At 44.3% G+C, this 21,868-nt stretch overlaps 1 protein-coding gene across 1 annotated transcript; it reads right to left on the bottom strand.

Annotated features, from left to right (window-relative positions):
- Nucleotides 1-3,307: 3,307 nt before the first annotated feature.
- Nucleotides 3,308-15,649, bottom strand: LOC125347107 (leptin). The gene is made up of 3 exons (XM_048340174.1): nucleotides 15,635-15,649; nucleotides 7,711-7,882; nucleotides 3,308-5,617 (listed from the first exon to the last, which is right to left on the bottom strand). The coding sequence occupies exons 2-3, from the start codon at nucleotides 7,852-7,854 to the stop codon at nucleotides 5,261-5,263; spliced, it is 501 nt and encodes a 166-aa protein (XP_048196131.1). The 5' UTR covers nucleotides 7,855-7,882; nucleotides 15,635-15,649; the 3' UTR covers nucleotides 3,308-5,260.
- Nucleotides 15,650-21,868: the final 6,219 nt, after the last annotated feature.

Raw genomic sequence — 21,868 nt, 5'->3', positions numbered from 1 at the left:
TAATGAACTCCCATGTATCTACAACTCAGCTTTAACCATTATCAACATTTTGCTGATCTTCATTTATCTAAAACTCATATTTTCCCCCTAAAGTATTTAAGGTAAACCCTCAGACATCTTGCCATTTCACCCGAAACAATTTCAATTTGCATCACTAATGAATAAGAAAGCATTTAAAACTCATTAACCACCGTGCTAGCATCCAACCTAATAAAAGAACCGTGGTTTCTTTTTTATGCATTTAAATGCGCCTATAACTTTATTGAGCATCCTCACAAAAGAGAAAAGAACAAATATATCCTTTGATTAAAAAAAAACACCCAAGGGCTGGGGATATAGCCTAGTGGCAAGAGTTCCTGCCTTGGATACACGAGGCCCTAGGTTCGATTCCCCAGCACCACATATACAGAAAACGGCCAGAAGGGGTGCTGTGGCTCAAGTGGCAGAGTGCTAGCCTTGAGCGGGAAGAAGCCAGGGACAGTGCTCAGGCCCTGAGTCCAAGGCCCAGGACTGGCCAAAAAAAAAAAAAAAAAAAAAAAAAAAACCACCCAAAACTCTAGAACTTGGAATCTGTGTCTGAATTAAAAAAAAAAAAAACACAACAACAACACCTGCAGCATAAAACCTTGGACTAATGACTAATATTAACTTTAATTACCATTACTACACATCCAGAAACACAAGAATATTTTTTTTGCCAGTCCTGGGGCTTGAACTCAGGGCCTGAGCACTGTCCCTGGCTTCTTTTTGCTCAAGGCTAGCACTCTGCCACTTGAGCTGCAGCACCACTTCCAGCCTTTTCTGTTTATGTGGTGCTGAGGAATTGAACCCAGGGCTTCATGCATGCTAGGCAAGCACTCTACCACTAAGCCACATTCCCAGCCCCCTTATTGTCTCTCATTGTTTCCTTTTGTTGGTTTAGATTTGCATCTATGATCTCAAAGTGAAGAGATATGTTAAAGAAATGAGTGCATAAGTCTGATAATGAGTGCATTTTTTGGCTATAATCACCCTTAGACTTGGATGTTGATGTGAAAAGCCTGGAATAAACCACTTTTGGAAAATGAGGTTTACTTTACTTGGTTGCAGGCCGCTCAGTAGAAAGCCTCTAGCGTGGGATGTTCTGTTGGATGCACCTAGCTCCCCCCACCTCCAGATTTGACAAAGGCAAAAGCAAAGATTTCCTTTGGAGATTCAATGGGGCCAGTGCAGTGTTCAGACTCTGCCAGATATTGGGCGGATGTGAGCTGCTGCCTGGAAGTGGCAGTCAGAGAATGCTGAGGATGGAAGAGTGTGGAGGAGAACTTGAAGGCAGAATGCTATGAACCAGTCTGCTCTTCTCCACCCTCCCCACATCCCCCAGCCAGCACAGAGGGACTTGTCAGAATGATGTGTGTGACAGGGCTTCTCAGGAGTGAGTGGTGGGGCTCAAGGTCACCTTAAGTGGAGTCCTAAGTGTCATGGGACTCCAGAGAGCATGAGAGGTTGTGTGTGTGTTTTCTATATTTTTACAACTTTGGTTTGCTTACTCATTTTTCCACTTTTCGGTACATCTTGTGTGGGATCCTCGATCTTCTATTCTAAGCCTGCCCTTGGTAATGGTGTGGACATGTGACCATGTGACAGGAGCCCTCCTAACAGTGTCCACCTGCACTGAAGACTGAGAAAGACACCCTCCTTCTGTGAGCCTGGGCTCACAAGCCTGGCGGTTCTGGAGGCATCTTTGCCACCACACAGGAGGGAGGGGTTGCCTGAGGAAGAGAGAGGTACAGGGGAAAGGGCATAGAGATGGAGTGGGGTCTGGACTTCATGTCAACATGGGAAGATGCAGTCTCTCTTTTTCATGTAGGCACTCAGGAGCCCTGACTTGCACAGGGGTTGCTTCTTCTTTGAACTACCCACTAAAGCCACCAAAGCCAAATCTGATGGCTTCTTTCTGCGATCTCTTTTCATTCAGAAGCATGGGCTCCCTTCCCATTCCCCAAGCTCACACACAAGTGCAATGGACAGTGTTCCTTGAAATTCTCATGTTGAAATTTTAACTCCCCAAAGTGATGGTACTGGGGCTGGGAATATGGCCTAAAGGTAGAGTGCTTGCCTCATATACATGAAGCCCTGGGTTTGATTCCTCAGTACCACATATATAGAAAAGACCATAAATGGCACTGTGGCTCAAGTGGCAGAGTGCTAGCCTTGAGCAAAAAGAAGCCAGGGACAGTGCTCAGGCCCTGAGTTTAAGCTCCAGGACTGGCAAAACAACAACAACAACAACAAAAACCAAAGTGATGTATTAGAAGTGGGTGTTTTAGAGTGATTAGATCATGAGGGGCACCCTGTAAGTGGGATTAGTACTTTTATAAAACAGATCCCAACACCTCCAAAGTCTTGCTCCTCTCTTTGACCGTGTGTCAAGTCTGTGATCTAGAAGAGACTTTTGGGGGCCAGGGGGGAGGGGGTCCTGGGGCTTGACAGGGCCAGGGCACTGTCCCTAAACTTCTATTTTGCTCAAGACTAGCCCTCTCTACCACTTGAGCCATAGCTCACTTCCAGCTTTTTGATGATTAATTCGATATAAGAGTCTCACAGACTTTTCTTCCCAGATTGGCTTTGAACCACAGTCCTCAGATTTCAGCCTTCTGAGTAGCTAGGATTACAGGGCCCTGGAACTGGGCTCTCTTGCACAATTTTCTGTTTGATTGCTTCCTTGGGGTTTTTTCTTTTTCTTTTGGTTATGGGGCTTGAACTCAGGGCCTAGGTACTATCCCTGAGTTCTTCAGCTCAAGGTTAGCTCTTACTGCTTGAGCCACAGTGCCACTTCCAGTTTTCTGTTAACTGGAGACAAGAGTCTCCAGTTTATACAAGAAAGTTTATACAAGAATCTCATAAACTTTCCTACCCAGGCTGGCTTGGAACAGTGATTTTCAGATCTCAGCCTCCTGAGTAACGAGGATTACAGGCGTGAGCCACTGGCGCCTGGCCCATCTGCTGTTTGTTGAGGTTGAGTTGCAGGACCTTCCCGTCTCTAGTGCAGAAAGTGCTTATTGGCCAGCCCTGGGCTTTGGCATAATCCTTTTGCCTGAATAACTGGCGGCTGGCTGTGGCCAAGCCCGGGGGGGGGGGGGGGGAGCTGGCGGCTGGCTGTGGCCAAGCCCGGGGGGGGGGGGGGGAGCTGACCCCAGTGATCAGTTGACCCCAGTGATTGGCTGACTCCAGTCAGGCCTTGCCCTGTCACACACAGACAGCTCTCCTGAAGCCCCTCCATCATAGGCAACAGGAAATAAAAACCAGGAGTCAAACTTAATTTATTTGCTTTAAAAAATTTTATTGCTATTCTTACAAAAAAAAAAAGGATAAGCATGTTCAGGTGAGAAGTTTCATACTCTGGGAATGAGCTATGTTCTAGGTCTTATGAGCAAAAGGCTCAAGACATCTCAGCCTGATGAGGTGCTGAGATGATCTGCCCAGTTCTCAGAGCTGCCTGCCCCTGCCCACCTTGCCTCCTCTGCTCCAGAACTTGAGATTGGAATAGCCAACTTTTGTGTCCTGTAAGGCCCCTTCAATATGTCATTTCCCATCCCATCTCCTCTTTCTCTGTCTTTCACTGTCACTTGCTGTATTTCCATGGATCCGGCTCTCAACAGCCTCCTGGCAGGAAACCCACATCTCTCACTCTCTTTAAAATCCATCCCCTAACTTTTCTCTTCCAATTAGCATTTGTGACTGCTCCTGGACCAGCCTACTCCAGACAGCAGTGCCTGGCTAGAAGACCACTCTGGGGGTCTGGGGGCCTGCGCTCTAGGCCTGATTCTGCTTCCTGTTGGCTGTTAGAATCTTAAGTACAAGATATTCATGTCTCATCAAAAAAAAAAAAAAAAGACATTTACAGTTCTCTAAAACCCCAAACTTTTGAGTGATGACAAAACACCATGTGTGGAAAATTCCACCCCATTAAACCTTGTTTCATGCAAAAAGTTATTTTGAAAAATTGTATAAAATCATCTTCAAAGTGTGTATAAGGCATATATAAAATATAAATGAATTTTATGTTTATACATGTGTTCTATCCCCCAAATAATCTCATTATGAATCCACAAATCCCTAAAAGATCCCAAATCTAAAACACCTTGGTCCTAAGATTTTGAATATGGCTGTTCAGTCTGTATTTCCTTATTTTTACAGATGCAGTGCTCCTACATCAACAGGATGTGCTACATGGCAATAGATGCTAATGTGCCCTGAAGAGTATGCAAATGCTACAGAGTGCAGGCAGAATTATCTGTGGGCCCCTAGCCACTGCTATTTTCATCTCAGGCCATTTCCCACCCACTAAAGACAGCACTGTACCTTTGCACTCTGGTGAAAATCAGCATCCCTGACTTCCATATTTATCTGGTGAGCTTCTGTAGCTCACAGCACCAGTTAGGGTTGAGCACAAAGCAGTGCCCAGTCTTAAAGTATATTGCTTTGACTCAAGTTTGCTTGGGCAGAACCATCACTCACACAGCATTCATCATCTCTTTAAAAATACACTAGCCCTTGACTCAGGGCGATGCCATTGCAAACACTATAACCTAAAGTCAGTCATATTAGAAACCAAATTAGTCACTGAAAAACTAACTTGATAACTGCTTTGGTTGGCTTTTGCTTAGTCAATCCTAACCCTAACCCCCCAACCCCTCAAAGTAGGTTTATTTCAGCCAGACCCACCAATGGAATTAGAAATAGCACCCTCCAAGAGCATCCACCCAGCCTTGGCTAACCTCACAGCCTGGAAAAAGCTGGTGCTTTACTTCAAAGCCATTAGAGTAAATTACATGATAAATAAATGCTTGTGTTTCTTGGGAGTTTCCAGCTGTGGGTGGATGTAGCCTTCATGAGGCTCCCTAGAGTTCTCAGACAGAACTTTGAGCATATCCAAAGGCTTTGAAGGACTAAATGACCCTTTGAAATCACCCTGGTCACAGTGAAGCATGCACAGAGAGATGGAACAGAAAGGGGATAGGATGACTCCTGTCAATGGCTGAAGAATGTGATGACAGTTGTATGCACAATCCACTCTGAGCTGGGTGAGACCCCTTCGAGGTAAGCATGGAATTGTGTATAGAGCTTTGGTTTTAAGCAACACGGAATCTTAAAGGATGGCTTAGAGGAGTGATGGAAATGAACATAGTCCCAATTAAGTTCTTACTTCCTGGAGACAGATGGAAGCCAGTGTCTTCCCTCCACGTGGCCCTTGGAAGGAAGAATGGCCCTCGGGGCCTTAGCACCCAGGGTTGAGATCCAGCTGCGTCAGTATGCTCTGCAGAGACGTCTGCAGCCTGGTCAGAGCCACCACCTCTGTGGAGTGGCGAAAGGCTTCCTCAACACCGTTCAGACTCTCTAGGACCTTCATGCCACTCATCTGAGGTTGTGGGCAGTTCTTGGAGGAGGCCAGCAGGTGAAGAAGGGCCCGGAGGTTCTCCAGGTCATTGGATACTTGCGCCGCATTTTGGGAATACAACCTGGTGAGAATCTCTTGGTGGATGGCCAGTGTCTGGTCCATCTTGGACAAACTCACAGCAGGGTAGAGGCCAGGAATGAAATCCAAGCCAGTGATCTTCTGCTTGGAGGAGAGAGACTGTTGTGCAGGAGGCAAAAAGAGATAAAGTGCTCAGAAAGCAGGCAAAGAAACCAACCTTCAAAGTCCTTTATGATTCCCATGAGCACAGAATCTCATTCTCGTGGCTGCCTCCTATCCCCTCTCCTTGCCTTTACAGGCGCTTATTTTCTGTGCCCAGGTGATCACCAAGCCTGCTTCCTAGACTCCTGCCTATCCCAAACCATTCTACCTTCCACTCCCAACTACTCTTCCTTGGCCAGTCATTTCTCCAAAAGAACCAACCATAGCTCCCTTCTTATTTGTTCAAGTCTCTGTAACACTCAGCAGATTCCTTTCTCCTACTTGCATGCTTTCCCCTCTCTTTGGGTGTTAAGGTCCCTTCTCTAGGGAGTACCCCACTTGTCTTCTTTGCCTCAGTGACTCCAGTTACCAGGAAGAGCTGTCCTCATCCCAATGGCCTGTGGCACATGCTCTTGAGAATACTCAAGTTAGGATTCTCAGGATCTCACATGTAGCTTTGTTGAGTGTTTTTAAGGGCTTAAGGGTTTCCTCTATGAAATACACAAGACTCTTGTCTAGTTTCTGGCTTGCTTCTGGCTAGTTTCTGCTTCTTTCTGACTGCCCAAGGCCACTGTTAAGATACCCAAAGTGACCAAGAGCTGTAGAAGACCACAAATTCTTTGCACGGCAGGGGTGGAAGAGTGAGGGTAGGGGTGTGTTTACAGTTGTTGTATCTACTTGGTCTCATTGCAACTTTGTTAAAGATAATGTGAAGTTCCAGTATCTAGATATGACAGAAGAAACCAAGGAATCTGCTTAAGATTTAACAGATGATCTGTGCGCCTATGGCTCATACCTGTAACTCTAGCTACTCAGGAGGCTGGGATTTTAGGATTAAGGGTTGAGGCCAGCCTAGGCAGAAAAGTTTGAGAGGGTTTTATCTCCCATTGACCACCAAAAAGCCAGCAGTGGAGCTTTAACTCAAGTGGCAGGGCACTAGCCTTGAGTGAAAAAGCTAAGGGACAAGTGCCCAGGCCCTGAGTTCAAACACCACTACCGGGGCCCTCACATCCATACAAAAGAACGCATAGATTATAAGACTTACTTAGTCTTCCTAATTTCAATTACAGACCCATCTGGGAAACAGATGAAGGTATAGTATGTCAGACCCCAGAGGAAGTCTAAAGTGGGCAGTAACAGCTGTTCATAAATGCTCAGAGTGCTGATGGTGAAGGAGGGGAAACTTGTTCTCAGTGTGGTCTGGAAAGCAGGATAAGCTGTGATGAGAGAGCACACAGCTAAAACTACAAAACGCTAATTCTGAGCACATCTAGAGATGGGCACGGATGCTGCTGAGGATCTGGCTACCAGCTAACCAGACACAGGAAATTTTATGGCTTCCCCTGATGTCCAGGAGGATGAAGATTGAGGGAGGCAGAGGGGAGAGGGTGAGACAGGCAGTGGTCAGTGTGGGGGAGGAAGCAGAGCTACTATACCTTTACCTGCCACTGCACCTGCTTCAGCTAGCCTTTGAGGTCTGGGGTTCCCCATCATAGAACATTCTGTGGCCTCATGATATCAGAGAATCCTATTCCTTCCTTCCTTCTTTCCTCTTTCTTTATCCCCCCCTCCCCCCACACATATCTATTCTGGGGCTTGAACTCGAACTCTCATTTGGCTTTGTTGCTGAAGGCTATTGTTCTAGCATTTGAGCCATCCCTACACTTCTAGCTTTCTGCCAGTTACTTGGAGATAAGAGCCTCACAGATTTTTCTGTCTGTGCTGGCTTCAAGACAAGATCCTCAGATTCCAGCCTCCTGAGTCACTCGGATTGCAGGTATGAGCCACCAGCTCCTAGCTCTATGATTTATTTTTAGGTAAAGGTATATGGCAATATTAAGTGTTTTTACAGTGGTTCCATAGTAGAACCACTAAAGGGAAACAGCCAGAAAGAATGGCATCCCTGTGCTTTGAAATCTTCTTCAGGTTCCAAGTTGCCTGGCATCCAGAAGGCACCTAATAAGTATTTCTTGGATTAAGGAACCATCATAAGGACTCAGTGTGGCCGGCCCATAGTTCTACTTTGCCCCAAATCCCCTGACCCTCCCTACCAGGTGTGCGATGTCATTGATCCTGATGATAATGGTCTTGATGAGGGTTTTGGCGTCATCCTGGACTTTCTGGACAGGCACGGCTTGCACATAGCACAGGTAATACCAAAGCCCCAGGAACTGGCACAGGAATCCCCAGCGCATTTTCAGTCTCAGGGTGAGTTTCTTGGATCTGAAAACATAAAGAACCACACATTACAAGAGGCTGGTCTCAGAATAGATCTATCTGTCCTGCTACCAACCACATTGCCAGATGTAGATAACAATGCTTTCTGCCAGGGCTACCATCACCTCAAAGCCAAAGATTATTCGTTATCTAGACCTAGATTAATAAAGCGTGCCCTTGGGAAGAGGCATATTGCCCCATCCATGAAATTATGATAATATGTTTGTAGACCACAGAGCGGTGAACCCAGGAGTGGTGGCCACAATGGGTAGGGGCTTCATGATGTGCTTCAAGGAAAGAGAACCAATCCATAAAGGCTCTGTTGGAATCTAATCACTTACTACAGAAATTTAGGCATACCACACAACTGCTCAAAACTCTATCTTCATCCCTATAGTCTACCTCTCTCCAAGCTTTTATGAGGAACAAGTTAGATAATGCATGTGAAAGAACAGAGAGGCTGTGAATGCACCGTTTCATTGCCCTGTCTTGTCGAGATGTTACTACCTTGCCCTTCCCATTGCTTTCTCAGCAGCCTGCTGTTCTGGTTGTGATGGCCTTGATCCTTTGCTTTACTACTTCCTTCATTTTCCCTGCAGATCTTAAATCTAAGCACAACTTCCCTACCATGGAATAACCAGTTAGATGCAGTGCCAGGTACCAAGGATACAAGGAAACATTTCAGATCCTCCCCACATCCCAACATCTCATGACTTTACAGGCCAGGCAAGACAAAGACAATACGGGAAGGTGGAGCTTTGCAAGGGGGCGACTATCAGACATTGTATGAGTCCTCAGGAGGGTGCCTGGAAGAGAGGGCACCTTAGCTGTATATTAATGACCAAGAAGGTATTAAGAAGAGTTGAAAGTAGTTATTGTAAGTGGCCAAGTGATCAACTATACCTAGAGGCAGGAGAGAATGCAACACTTTCACATAGAATGCTTCAAACTTACAAAGTCACAGAGGTGTGAACTTTAAAATTAATAATATGCAGATCCTTGATTAAGAAGCAACGTTTTAATGAGATACATGAGGCAAAAGGTAATAAAATCAAATGTATGCAAGTTTGTAGCCAGTGATCCATGCTAAGCAGATGTGTATGAGCTCGAAATAATAATATGTAGGTAAATATTAGGATGAAATTCTGGACATGATAAGGAAGTTAACTGCTCCTTTTGTGTTCTTCCTTATCTGGGTCATGATGGAACCAAGTAATGCATTTTTTGGTCCATTAAAATATTAGTACAATTCATTTTCTGGCAAGAAATTAAAACAAGCAATTTCTTTATATATTAGTTATAATGTTTAATCAAAGACATGTCATTGTTGTTGTTGTTCTAATCTGAATTTTATTACAGAGAAAAAAATGAGACTCAGGAAGACAAACCAATTTGCTCAAAGTCAAATAGGTTAAGTAGCAAAGCCAGGATGTTTATACAGCAGACTTAAATATACCAGCCCTTGGCTTTCCTTTCCAAGGTCTTTGTTACCTATGGTCATCTATGGCCCCAAAACATTAAACGGAAAACTTCAGACATGAACCATTCATAAGCTATTAAATAGTGCCATTCTTACTAATGTGTCGAAGTCTCATACCTTCTTATCCATCCCATCTGAGAGATGAAAATGCTTTCGTTTAGTGTATTCACACTGTAGAGATGAGTTCCCCACTAGTCACTTAGTAATTATTTCAGTTATTGGACCCACTGTCATGGATTTATAGTGCTTGTGTTCAAGTAACCCTTATTTTATAAAATATAATGGCCCCAGAGGAGGCATGAGACATGGAATGACAGAATAAATCTCTTATACTATATAATGAGTGGCAAGGATGTTGACCATATAGGGGATAACCCAGCAATATAAACTTCAATACTGCCAGAATGTCAGGTATTCAATGGAGTCTTGCAATATCTCTCCCCTAAAATAATACTATTTGCCTGGAATTCTAGCAAAGGTAGGAGAGACCAGAAGGCTGTTTATCTTCCTTGATACAGTGGCAGAGCTGGCTCTACTACTCTGCTCAAAAGGGTGAGTAAGAGGAATCTGTGTAGCCCTTGCCCATGATGTGTGTGTCTGGCTCAACTTTGGGGGAGTGAATGCCAACTGTGGAAAAATTATTGTAATTACTGTGCAGGGCTTGGAATGTGCAGGGCAGCACCACCTGTGGCCAGCTCTGAATCAAGTATTTGGCCCCTTGCCTCTCACAGGCCATCTCAACAGGGCACCTGGCATGTCTAAGTCTGTGCCTGCATCACACAATTGAATTTCATGCTTTTCTAAGATTTATGTGTTGAGGATACCCTCCTTGTAGAGAAAATTTACTATCTGATCAACTGTGGTCATAACACATAATCATCACCCTCTACTATCTGAATGGAAAAACAGGCTAGCAAGCCCTGATAATATGCCTCAGTGGATGCTGAAAAGCAATGGCAGTACCTCGAAAGCATGGAATTGAGTCGCTGTTGCTGTAAGTGTACCTACGGGGTAGGTACAGGCTTCGGGGCTACAAAGGGATAAAGGAATGGCAAATCCCACTGAGATCAAAGCAATGGTGAGTACCTGCTACACCAACACACACCGCACACAAACACACACATCACACACAGAGCTACATCAACATATATAATTCTTTCGAGGCAACTAGTTATCACCCAAATTTCAATACCTAAGGGGTACATTGTTGGATATAGCCTGAGAGGGGAGGGAACGTAGCTAGGAAGGGCAGAGCCTAGGGAGAGGCAGGATGATTCAAGATGGTTAATTCAACTTCATTGAGCTCCATGCCAATGTGCAAAAATTACTCACCATTGATTTGGTGGCTGGTAGCTAACATATATGAGCAATAGCCATTGTGGGCCAGGTACACAGATGAAAAGGGCACAGAGCATAGCAAACCAGGAATCAGGAATTGCAGGAGAGGCAGGACATAGAGGCTAGGGATTTCCAGGAGGGCTAGGTAAATTTAAATAGGCCTATGCCTATTTAATATCTCTCTTCTCTCTCACCCTCTGATAATGGCTATCCTGCAGACTGCCTTTCTTCATAGTTTGGGGCCAGTACAAGCAAAAATGTTTGCAAAACTCCTTTTCTACCCATAGCTGGGACTAGAGGCATGCACCTGACATCCTAGCTACAACAGGAAGCCTACAATAGGTGAATGGAAGTACAGGCTAGGCCTCAAAAATTAACCAGTGCACAAAGGGTTGTGGGTATGGCTCACCAGTAGAGTACTAAAGGGCAACATGACTGGAGTTCAAACTCCAGTCATACCCCTCACCCCAAAAATGGAGCTCCTGGGACTGCACTAGTAAAATGTGGCTACAGCATATAGGCTTACGACCAGTGGGTGAGGCTTATATAACCACCCCATTAGCCCACCAGTGTCCCCTCTCTGACTTTACCTAGGTCTTAGGCTGACTTTCTTCCTACATGGCAGTTCTCCACAGGACACCTCTTACCCATCCACTTCCTCTGTAGATATGACCAAGCCCTTGCATCCCCTATAATGCTGATGGCCTCTAGATGGGAGCTCCCTAATCTTCCTCTAGCCAGGGGTAGACAGACCTTCTGGGACCTTAGGTCAAGGTGGGATAGGCAGAGATGTTGGCTGCCATTCTACATTCAGGCTTGAGGGCAGCTGAGCTCAGGCCAGGTCAGCAGTGTTGGGGGGGAGGGGGAACTCAGAATATCTCTGGGTCACAGAGCCATTCACTGGCAGAGGCTGCCTTGAACTTTGCCTATCTTCCTTGGTTGAATGTACCAGAGGAGAGATAGCAAGGGACCTAGCACACTTCTTTCTCTCTTTCTTTTTTTCTTCTATTTTTCAGCCATTTGGTTTTTTACATCTTTCTCTTTGGTAGTCTTTTACATACTAATGTGAATTAAATTCTGACATTGTTTGGCCAATAGGTATGTGAAAAATACTCAGATTTATAATCAGAATAGAAATGAGATTCAAAACTGCAATGAATTATCACTTCACTGCAGTTAGAGTGCTGGTTGTCAGAAAGAGGAAAGATAACGAATGCTGGTGAGGATTCGCTAATGGGAACTTCTTATCCTCTATGTGTGGGTAGTTAGTATAGTTTTATGAAACAGTACACCGCCTCCACCAAAAACTAGAATTAGAACTACAAGCAGTCCCACTACTGGATGTATATCCAACAGAAATCAAATCAGTATGTACTCCTATATTTATTGCAGTGCCATTCACAGCAGACAAAATATGGAATCAACACTGGTAGCCACTGATGGATGAATTGATAAGTTGAAAAATCTGGTTCATATGCACAATGGGATATTACTCCATCACAAAAAAGAATGATCTATCATTTGTGGTATCATGGATGGAACTAAGGGATGTTATGTTAAGATGTTCTCAAAGAAGCAGAAAAGAGAAGCTGGGTACGGTGGCTCATGCTTGTAATCCTAGCAGCTCAGAAAGTCGGAATAAGGAAGCTCTTGGTTCAAGGCCAGCTCAGGCATGAAGTTAGCAAGACCCCATCTAAACCCATGCTGGACATTCTGGCATTCATCTGGAATTAGGAGAATTAGGATTAGGAGAACTGACCTGGGCAGTGAGACCCTATCTCAAAAATAGAGTAAAAGGCACTAGAGGCACGGCTCAAGTGGTAGAGCATATGTCTAGCAAATATAAAGCTGAAAGGAGGAGGAAGATGAGGGAAGGAGAAAAAAATAAAAAGAAAAGTAGGAGGAATAGGAGGAGGAGGAAGATGATGAAGAAGACAAAGACGAAGAAGGAAAAGGAGGAGAAAGAGGAGGAGGAGGAGGAAGAGGAGCAGGAGGAGGAAGGGTCCTACAAGGACAGGAGGAATATTTTCTTAATATCTTATAGCTTAGTAGAATAGCTATGATTGACCACAATAAACCCATTTTAAACAACCAATACATAATCAATATTAAAGTTCCCCAAATAAAGAAATGATATCTGAGCTGACAGGTGTGCCAGTTACTGTGATCTGATCACTCTCCATTATAAACATGATTGAAATACCCTACTCTATCCATCAATGTGTACCATTATTGTGTGTCAATTAAAATATATTACAAATAGAAATATTTACTTGGGTAATATATTTTCTGAGAAACAAGCCCAGACGAGCCTGGGCTCTATAAACAAGACCATGTCACAAACCAACAATTCACCTTTACTATAAGTGAACTGGAACTCTTCAGCGGTTCAATTAATTTTCTCTCCTTTTTGCAGTGGGGGGAGAGGGGCTATTACTAGACTTTGATCTCATGGCCTGTGTTTGCTAGGCAATTAAACAGTCTCTCCAGCCCATTTTGCTGTGCTTATGTTTTAGAGTCATGCTGGGTTTTCTTTTTGTTTTTTTGTTTTTTTTCCCCCCACAGGCCAGCCTGAACTGTGATCCACCTATTTACACTTGTACCATGACACCCAGCTTTACCTGTTAAGATGGGGTTTCAAGATTTTTTTTCTCTATCCTGAATAGCTAGAATTATAAGTGTGAGTCACTGGTGTCCCATTTCATTTTTCAAATGTTGGCCAAAATTTATAATTTTTAAAAGTCACTGAGCCAACAGAGGAGATTCTCTCTCCTTTGCAACCACAAACTTCATTTGAGAAATCATGCTAACATTCCTAGCTAGTAGCAGGGTGTGGATTGGGAGTCATATTCTTTCCATTCATCACAGACTACTGTTAGATCTAATTCTATCAAGGAAAGCAAATAGACTTCACAGCCATTGTCAACTCTGATCAGTTTTTAGTGGCTCCCTGGTGCAGTGTAGATGGGTAATCTGTAGTTCCAGCTAGACTCAGAGGAAGAGGGTGCCACCATTAATTATGTCTACCTACACTTGTCCCAGCATTTGCCAAAGGTCTGGCATGGAGCAGGTGTTTGTTATGTATTTGTTGAATGAATAAATGAACTACTGCCCATCATTGGTCCTCACTGGCAAACAAAACAAAACAAAAAAGTTAACCTACCTCTATGCCAGCTCACCTGCTCCCACGTGAATGTTGCTGTTGGAATTCACTTTTGCCCCACACAAACTTCTAATGGAGACAGAAAGTTCTTCAGTGTCCAGATGTCCCTTTTCCAGGCACTCTGGTCAGTGTATGCCTTCACATGGCTCTGCGTTCTTTCAGCTGAGCTAGTCTTTGTCCAGACTTTCATCCCAACCACTCTGCACTGTGAACTCATTCACAGGCCTGGGCACTGGGCCCTGCATTCTGGCCCCCTTGGGCCTTGCAAGAGCCCTCTGTTCTGCCTTCCTGTCTTCTCATGGCTTCCCTGGCCCAGCTCATCTATCTATCTATTTATCTATCTATCTATCTATCTATCTATCTATCTATCTATCTATCTATCTATCTATCTCTAGCTATATATCATCTATCTATAGTCTACTAGTAGTTGGGCTTAAATGCAGGGCTTTATGCTTTTGCTTAGCTTTTTCATTCATGACCAATGCTCTACCACTTTTTCCATATCTCTAGGCCACATTTTCTTGGTTAATTGGGAATAAGGGTCTCATGGACTTTTCTGCCTGGCCAGATTTTCACTCAGTTGTTTGAGAAAGGAAAGAACTCCAAGGTATCCATTTCTTCTTTGCCTACTCTCTTCACCTCGATACAATAAATGATTGATATGGTCTTTGTCTTTCCCAGGACATTCAAGCAGGAACAACCAAGTTGTTCCTTCGGAATGTTCCCATAGAACCTTCAAACAGGAAAGAGATTGGAAACTCTGTCCCAGTCCCAGCCCCGACTACTTCCCGGGCCAAGAGAGGCAGCTGCTACCCAGCAGAGTACCCAGAAAGCTTGTGCTACTGGGACAGCAGGACCAAGTTCCCCCCCTCTGCTTGTCCCGCCTGAAGACTATCTCCAACAGAAAGTAATTATCTTGTTCTCCCCAACAACAAACTGGTCCCGTGTCTTATTTGGTCTAGCAGTATTGAAAAAGTCACTTTTCAAAAGTGACGGAATCTTTAAGGCAAACCACACCACAGAAGTTTAAACCAAGCCCAGAGAGAAGGAAGGCTGTAGAAAGGCCTGGAAAGTGTCCTGGAGCCCACCTGGTGGCAGTTGTATTCAACCATCTTGGCTAGAAATGCACAACAGCATTTAAAAACAAAACCAAACAAACCAACCAGCGGACCCTGCAAATGACTATAGTTTTCCTCACGACCCAGTGCTCTGTGCCCAGAGACCTGTTACCCTGCACACTGAGGACGGCGATCTGCGCAGCTTTGGAAGCAGATGTGGAAGTCCCGGATACAGTTTCTCGGGAAGAGCCGGGTTCTTCCTGACAGATTATATGGCCACTTCTACCCCCAACGTAATTCTAGTCCCAGACTTCAGCCTATGCGGTTCTTCCCACTCCTGATCGGGGTGCTCACTGGAAAATGAGTCCCGTGCTTGGCCAATTTTCTTCCTTGCACGTCGAAGTGAGGCACCTGGACCTCCTGGGACCTCTCCCCCCGGGGATTCCCAAAGCATTTCCCCTTTGCAGAGCAGACAGTCTCCCTGGCCCTGGCTGGCTTTGCCAGGACAGGGTCCTGCCTGGTGGATACAGCCCAGCGCAATCACGAACCCTACGCTCCCCAGCTCCTGCAACGCTCAGCTCAAAGCCACCCAGTCCAGAACCTGGCCATGCGCACTGTCTCTCACCTGCCTCCGTTTCCTCCCCCTCGAAGCCCACAGTGGGTGGGTGCTGCGACCTGCCAAGAAAGACAGAACAGAAAAGGAGAGTCTCGAGTCTCACCTCTCAGCTGCTGGCTCCGGGATTCCGATGGAGCTCCACGCCGGCCGGCACCTCTTATAGCTGCCCCGGCACGAATTGTGCAACAAGTCTGGGCGCAACCCGAGCGCCAGAGGCCGCCCCGCCCCACGGGGGCTAGGGAGCCCTGGGGCAGCGAGGTCCGAGCGAGCGCCGCGTCCTCCTCCTGACCTGGCCGCACCTGGGGCCACGCACATCCTCTCGGGGTGGAGCCCCAAAGTCTGCGGTGCGAGAGCGCGATCCGCACGAATGGGGAATCCTCGAGGTCTCCCCACCGGTTGCTGAGCGGGCCCCTTGGCTCTGGGGACCAAGCCGGGGGTCAGGGAGGCTCCCCCACTGGTCCTGGGGCCGGCTGGCTCCTGCTTCCCCTGGCTCAGCCCCGACGGCCCTAGGCGCCCGCCGTGTACCCCGCACTCGGGCCAACACGCCATCAATCCCTTTCTGGGGAGCAGAGGAAAGTTTGCCAACCCCTGTTCTCCGGGAAGCCCACACACTGCTTCATCGACTCTTGTAGGTCTTGAGTCCTTCCTCCCATCAACCCCTTTTCTAGGCAGAAGCTCAGCTTGCTGGCTCTTGCATTCTATCGTTGAAGATGGCTGGCCTGGATATTCTCCCTGCCAACTCCCCTTCCCCTGGCTGGGTTGGGTGCAGGGTTCATCGCTTTCCCTTGGTCATAGCAGAGCAGGTAATTTACTGGCCAGGCAATTCACATTTGCCGGTCCTGGTACCTTCACAGTGCCAATCACATGTGGGTGTCCAGGAAAATTTTGCTGAACAGAACTGTAAGAATGCCACATGCCACAGAGCCGATTGTGTGTGTGTGTGTGTGTGTGTGTGTGTGTGTGTGTGTGTGTGTGTTAATTCCAGGGCTTGAACTCAGGGCCTGAGTGCTATCTAGCTTCTTTTGCTCAAAGCTAGCAGTCTACCCCTTGAGCTACAGCTGCACTTTTGACTTTTGATGGTTAGTTGACAATAAGAATGTCATGGGCTTTCCTGCCCCAACTAGCTTCAAACCATGATCCTGGGATCTCGGCCTTCTGAGCAGCTAGGATTACAGGAATGAGTCACTGGGTGCCTGAATCAGAGCTAATTTTTTTTTTCAGGGTGTCTTGACCTTTACTGGAAATCACTTGACCACCTGGTGATAAAACAGGATGCAACTCTGCAGGCGGGAGGAGAGGAAGAGGGCTCCCAGGTGTGGACAATACCCAGCAAAGCAAAATAAGTTCAAAACAAGTTTGATAAGTACAGCTCAGGCCAGGTTACATTAAACAATACCAATCAGAGTTGTTCAAAGCTAGTTCCAGTTGATAGTCATTGATCTGCATTTACTTCATTTTGAAAGCACTTTCAAAATTTCAATGCTATATTTGCTGTATACCAGATAACCAGGTGGGCCTCGAACCCACAACAACAGTCAGCAGCACTCAGTATATCAGGCTAGGAGTCTTTCATTTAACTGTGCTCAGTGTCTGCAACTGCCACACCAGAGCTAATTTTTGAATGTCATATTAGTGCACTATTCTTTGAGAAGTCTTCTAAGACTCTAGATGACTGGGAAGGTAGGTTTTTTGCTTGTTTTTAGAATTGGGGAAATATACCTACAGTAATGACAGTATGTAGAGTACAAGAAGACCCAGGCCCACATTTGTTCTTTTTTTTTTTTGGCCAGTCCTGGGGCTTGGACTCAGGGCCTGAGCACTGTCCCTGGCTTCTTCTTGCTCAAGGCTAGCACTCTGCCACTTGAGCCACAGCGCCACTTCTGGCCATTTTCTGTATATGTGGTGCTGGGGAATCGAACCCAGGGCCTCATGTATACGAGGCAAGCACTCTTGCCACTAGGCTACATCCCCAGCCCCCACATTTGTTCTTGAAGCAACAGCCCAGTTGCATCTGAGACTTCCTAATGGAAAACTGCTCAAAGACTCTGTACTCCATTAGAGCAGTAGGGGTCGATATTGTTCTGTTATACTCCCAGCCCATGGCCCAGTGCTTAGCACCAAGTATTCATCTTGGAAACATATTTTTAATGAAAAACTCAAATATACGGAAGCCAAGCAATAGTATAAATCTAACAATTACTACATTCTGTATTTGCTTCATTTTTGTGGTGAAACTATTTTAAAGCAAATTGCAACTATGCTGACATCTTACCTCTAAGAATAATTGTACTCTTGGAAACATTCAACCATTGTCACACAATAGTAATTGCTTAATATTACAAAAGGCTGGTCTACAAATTTCCACAGATGTCTCAAATGTCTTTTGTAGTTGCTTTATTTAATCCTGGTTGTTTTGCATTTAGTTAGTGTTTAATCCATGGTACTGGAGATGGTGCCTAGGGCCTTAATCAAGCTCTGCTACTGAGCTAAACACCCAACCCCATAAATACTTTGTGAAAGATGAAAGGAAAGAAGGAAGTAAAAAAGTAAGTTGAGTATGTATTTATCAAAGCCAGAGTTTGTTAGCTTAAAGCACACTGGTTGTATCTGTGGAATTATCATAACAAACCTCACTCATGTTATTTATGCATGCTAATTCAAAACTTAAATTAAATTAATAAATAAAAAGTTGGCATTAGTTATCATTTAGAATTATTTAGTCAGCAAAAAAAAGGGGAAACCAACTTAATGATCAATGTGGGAACTTGGTAATATTATTGAAAAGTTCTATTGGTGTAATATACAGACATTGGAAATTATGTTGTAAAATAACCTTTAATGCTACAGGCAGCCTTGCGTTTTTATTTATTTTATTTATAGTTATTTTTATTGAACTCAGGGTTTTGTGCTTGTAGGCAGGTACTCTGTCATGTGAGCCATTCCACCAACCCCTAAGACATTACATTTTTAAATAGGAAAGAATCAGACTACAAAGTGGTTCATCTTTTCTGATCCTACAGGAGCAGATACACACACATTCACACCAAGATATAATGCTGTCATTATTGAGAGTTAAGTTAGAAATGATTTTTTAAACCTCCTCTCTGCTTTTCTGTTTTTAAAAAATTATCCAGGATGGAAACTTCTTTGTTGGAGAAGGAAGCCAGGGCCACAGGGTGCGAGGCATGTGTTCTACCACTGAGTTGTACTCTAGCCTTGGGACTAACTTTCTAGAAGAGCATTTTTTTTTACATCCTATGAAAATAATAGCTTTTTTGTTTGCTTCATTTTTCGTCTATAGGCTGTAGCACTTGGATATGATCAAGTTTTTCCTTGTCCCCAGCATCTTTGTAACTCTGCTCTAGTGAAAGAGTCAGCTTGTTTTCAGAGCTTGGCAGCCTCTGGCTGACCTGTTCTGGTCACCAGGTGAATTGGTACCGGGGGATATTGCCTGAACTTAAGCAACCCAAGGGAGCATATTGTGAAAATACAGATTGTCTATCACCTACCTATTTACTTTGCCTTTGATTTAAAAATAAGAACTAGATGACAGATTTTAGTCCATTTTTATTTTATTTTATTTCTCTCTTTCTGGTATTATTGAGGATTTGAATTTAGGATCTCATGTACATGATAAGCTCTACTGCTGATCTACACTCCCAGCCCTTTTAAATTTTATTTTAAGTCAGAATCTCACCAAGTTACCCAGACTACCCTCAAACTTGCCATCTTCCTGCTTCAGACTCCCAAACAGTTGGAATTACAGGCACCACTATACCCAGCTTTAAACACAAGTTCAAAATGGACAAAGGAACATGAATGACTTAGTTTTCCCCAAATCTTCCCCTCCTTAGAAGTAACCATAACCAGCTTTGTCTTCTTCCAGTGCTATTCTGCTTGTATCTTTCATGTTTCATATTTTTTTAAAAAAAATCTTTGTTACTATCCATACTATTCTTCCTGCCTTTATCATTAAAACTTTCATGTTTTAGAAAAGTTCAAATTGTTGCCAGGCACCAGTGGCTCACTCCTGTAATCCTAGCTACTCAGGATGCTGATATCTGAGAATCTCAGTTCAAAGCCAGCCCAAGCAGAAAAGTCCCTGTGAGACTTGTGTCTTCAATAAATCACTCAAAAACCAGAAGTGGAGCTGTGGCTCAAAGTGATAGAGTCTAGCCTTGAGCTCAGACAGTGCTCAGGCCATGAGTTCAAGCCCCACAACTGACCAAAAAAAAAAGAAAATTTAAAATATCCATAATACACTTATAAGAAAAAAAGACATCAATATCTCTGTGTGTCACCATGCTACTTCAACTCCTACTAATTTTACATCTTTCCTTCAGTATATCTAGCATATAATTTCTTATCAGTGCACACAAACCCGGGCTATCTTTTTAAACTCAGTATTTACTTCATTTTGTGGAGCCTCCATAATCTATCTAACCATATTGTTACATACATAATATTGTAATTAATATATTTAAATGGACTTATTTGAGCTCGATGTAAGCCTATCTGTGGGAGAAATTCTGATAAGGAGAATTCCCAGTGGAAGGTATGCACGTTCAAAAAAGAAATACATCGCCAAATTCCATTCCTTGGAGATTGCATCAATTTGCATATGCAATGGGCTGCAAATGATAATGGTGTAAACATTAGGAACATTTAGTTATCTCTTCTACCCAGGAGTCTGGAGGTAGGTATGTGCAGTAGTGCATGGTGGTATCATTATGGGCCCTCTACCTTCTGGTCTTCTCTTTACCTACATCCCTATGTTTATGGCCTCCTGGCTACAAGGGGAGATGCAAGTATCATGACCCCACACAAGTAGGAAAGGGGCAGGGGCAGAGACCATACGTTTTTTCTTCTTGAAGTGCTTTTAGTCAGGGCAGAGAAGTAAGACATTTTCCTATTTCTGCAAGAGTTGGGACATATGCCCACCCCTTGACCAATCACCAGCATAATGCCTTGGCTTACTTGGACCAATAAGAATTCTTCTTCTAGGCTTGAAATAGCTGAAGGGATGCCCCATCTTATAGTGCTTAATAGCTATTTCAAATATGCCACCAGGCGAGTTCCAAATGGATGAAGGAAAAAAGGGTTCCATGGAGGAGAAGTAGCTTTTGGGCACAAAATAGTGTCTTCACTATTCAAATTGTTCTTTATTATTACATTTCTGATAGATGTGATTTTATTATTAAATAGCAAAACTTTAAAAATCCTTTTTACTTGAATCCTGACAATCTTCACAATGTTCAAAAAATTAATTCTATAATTTTAGCTACCAAGGAATCAAAGATAGGAAGACCATGGTGGAAGCCAGCCTGGGCAAAAATTTGCAGAAATCTTATCTCAGAAATAAGGTGACCATGGTGATAAATGTCTAAACCCCAACTACTTGTAAGGTAGACAGGAGGACTGAAGGAGCTAGAGACAGGAGGATCATTGTCCTAGACAGGCCCCAAACCAAAGTGAGAGACTATATCTGAAAATCAAACCAAAAGCAAGAGTACTGCTGTGTGGCCTAAGAAACAAAACACTTGCCAAGTGCAAGGCCCTGAATTTAATCCCCAGTACTGCAAATAAATAAAGAATTATATATATATATATATATATATATATATATATATATATATATATAATCTTATCCGATTTTGTCCATAGAGGCCACAGAAGATGCAGAGAAGGTCATCTCCATGCTATGTGCAGGAAGATGAGATCCAGAGTGGTCAAGGGACTGCCTGCACAAGGTAGGGGTAGAGCCTGTGTTTTCCATCACCCACACTGTCCTCATCTTTGTGTAAGATTTCCTTCTTCCAGACACAAGAAAAAGAATATGTCTAGATGACACTGTTCTCAGTCGAGGTGGCCAGTGTTTGAACTGATGACAGAGAGTTAGTAGCCATGAGCCATGAGGTATGCTAGGGTCCGGAGGTCACCTCAGAGGTCCCTAGGTTTTGTGGAGTGGATGATGGTGCCCTGTCAAGGGAGCAGACAGATGAAGGTTAAATCTCATCTGACTTCACATCATCCCAAAGAGCTGTTCATGTGTGAAATATGCCATTCACCCACATGGAAGTGGGTTCTCTACAGGCCTGAGCTAGGACTAAAAAACAACAAGATAACTCAGTCTAATACTGGGACTGGAGTTTAAGTATGTGCATACGTGTAGGGTGTGGGATGGATTGGTTCTGGGGCAAGCATGTGGTCTATTAGGGGAAAGTTTGTCAAGGACAAAGACCTCCCTGTTCCCAGACTAACACAGAGCCTGCTGTAGAACATGCTTGTGTGGATGCTTGTGAAAGTGGGTGCTTCAGGAATGGCCTAAGTGCCCTCT

The sequence above is a fragment of the Perognathus longimembris genome, chromosome 2, assembly GCF_023159225.1.
Source record: "Perognathus longimembris pacificus isolate PPM17 chromosome 2, ASM2315922v1, whole genome shotgun sequence".
NCBI classification, from domain to species: domain Eukaryota; kingdom Metazoa; phylum Chordata; class Mammalia; order Rodentia; family Heteromyidae; genus Perognathus; species Perognathus longimembris.
Note: the sequence above shows the minus strand (reverse complement) of the source record. Positions and strands in the feature narration are given on the sequence as shown.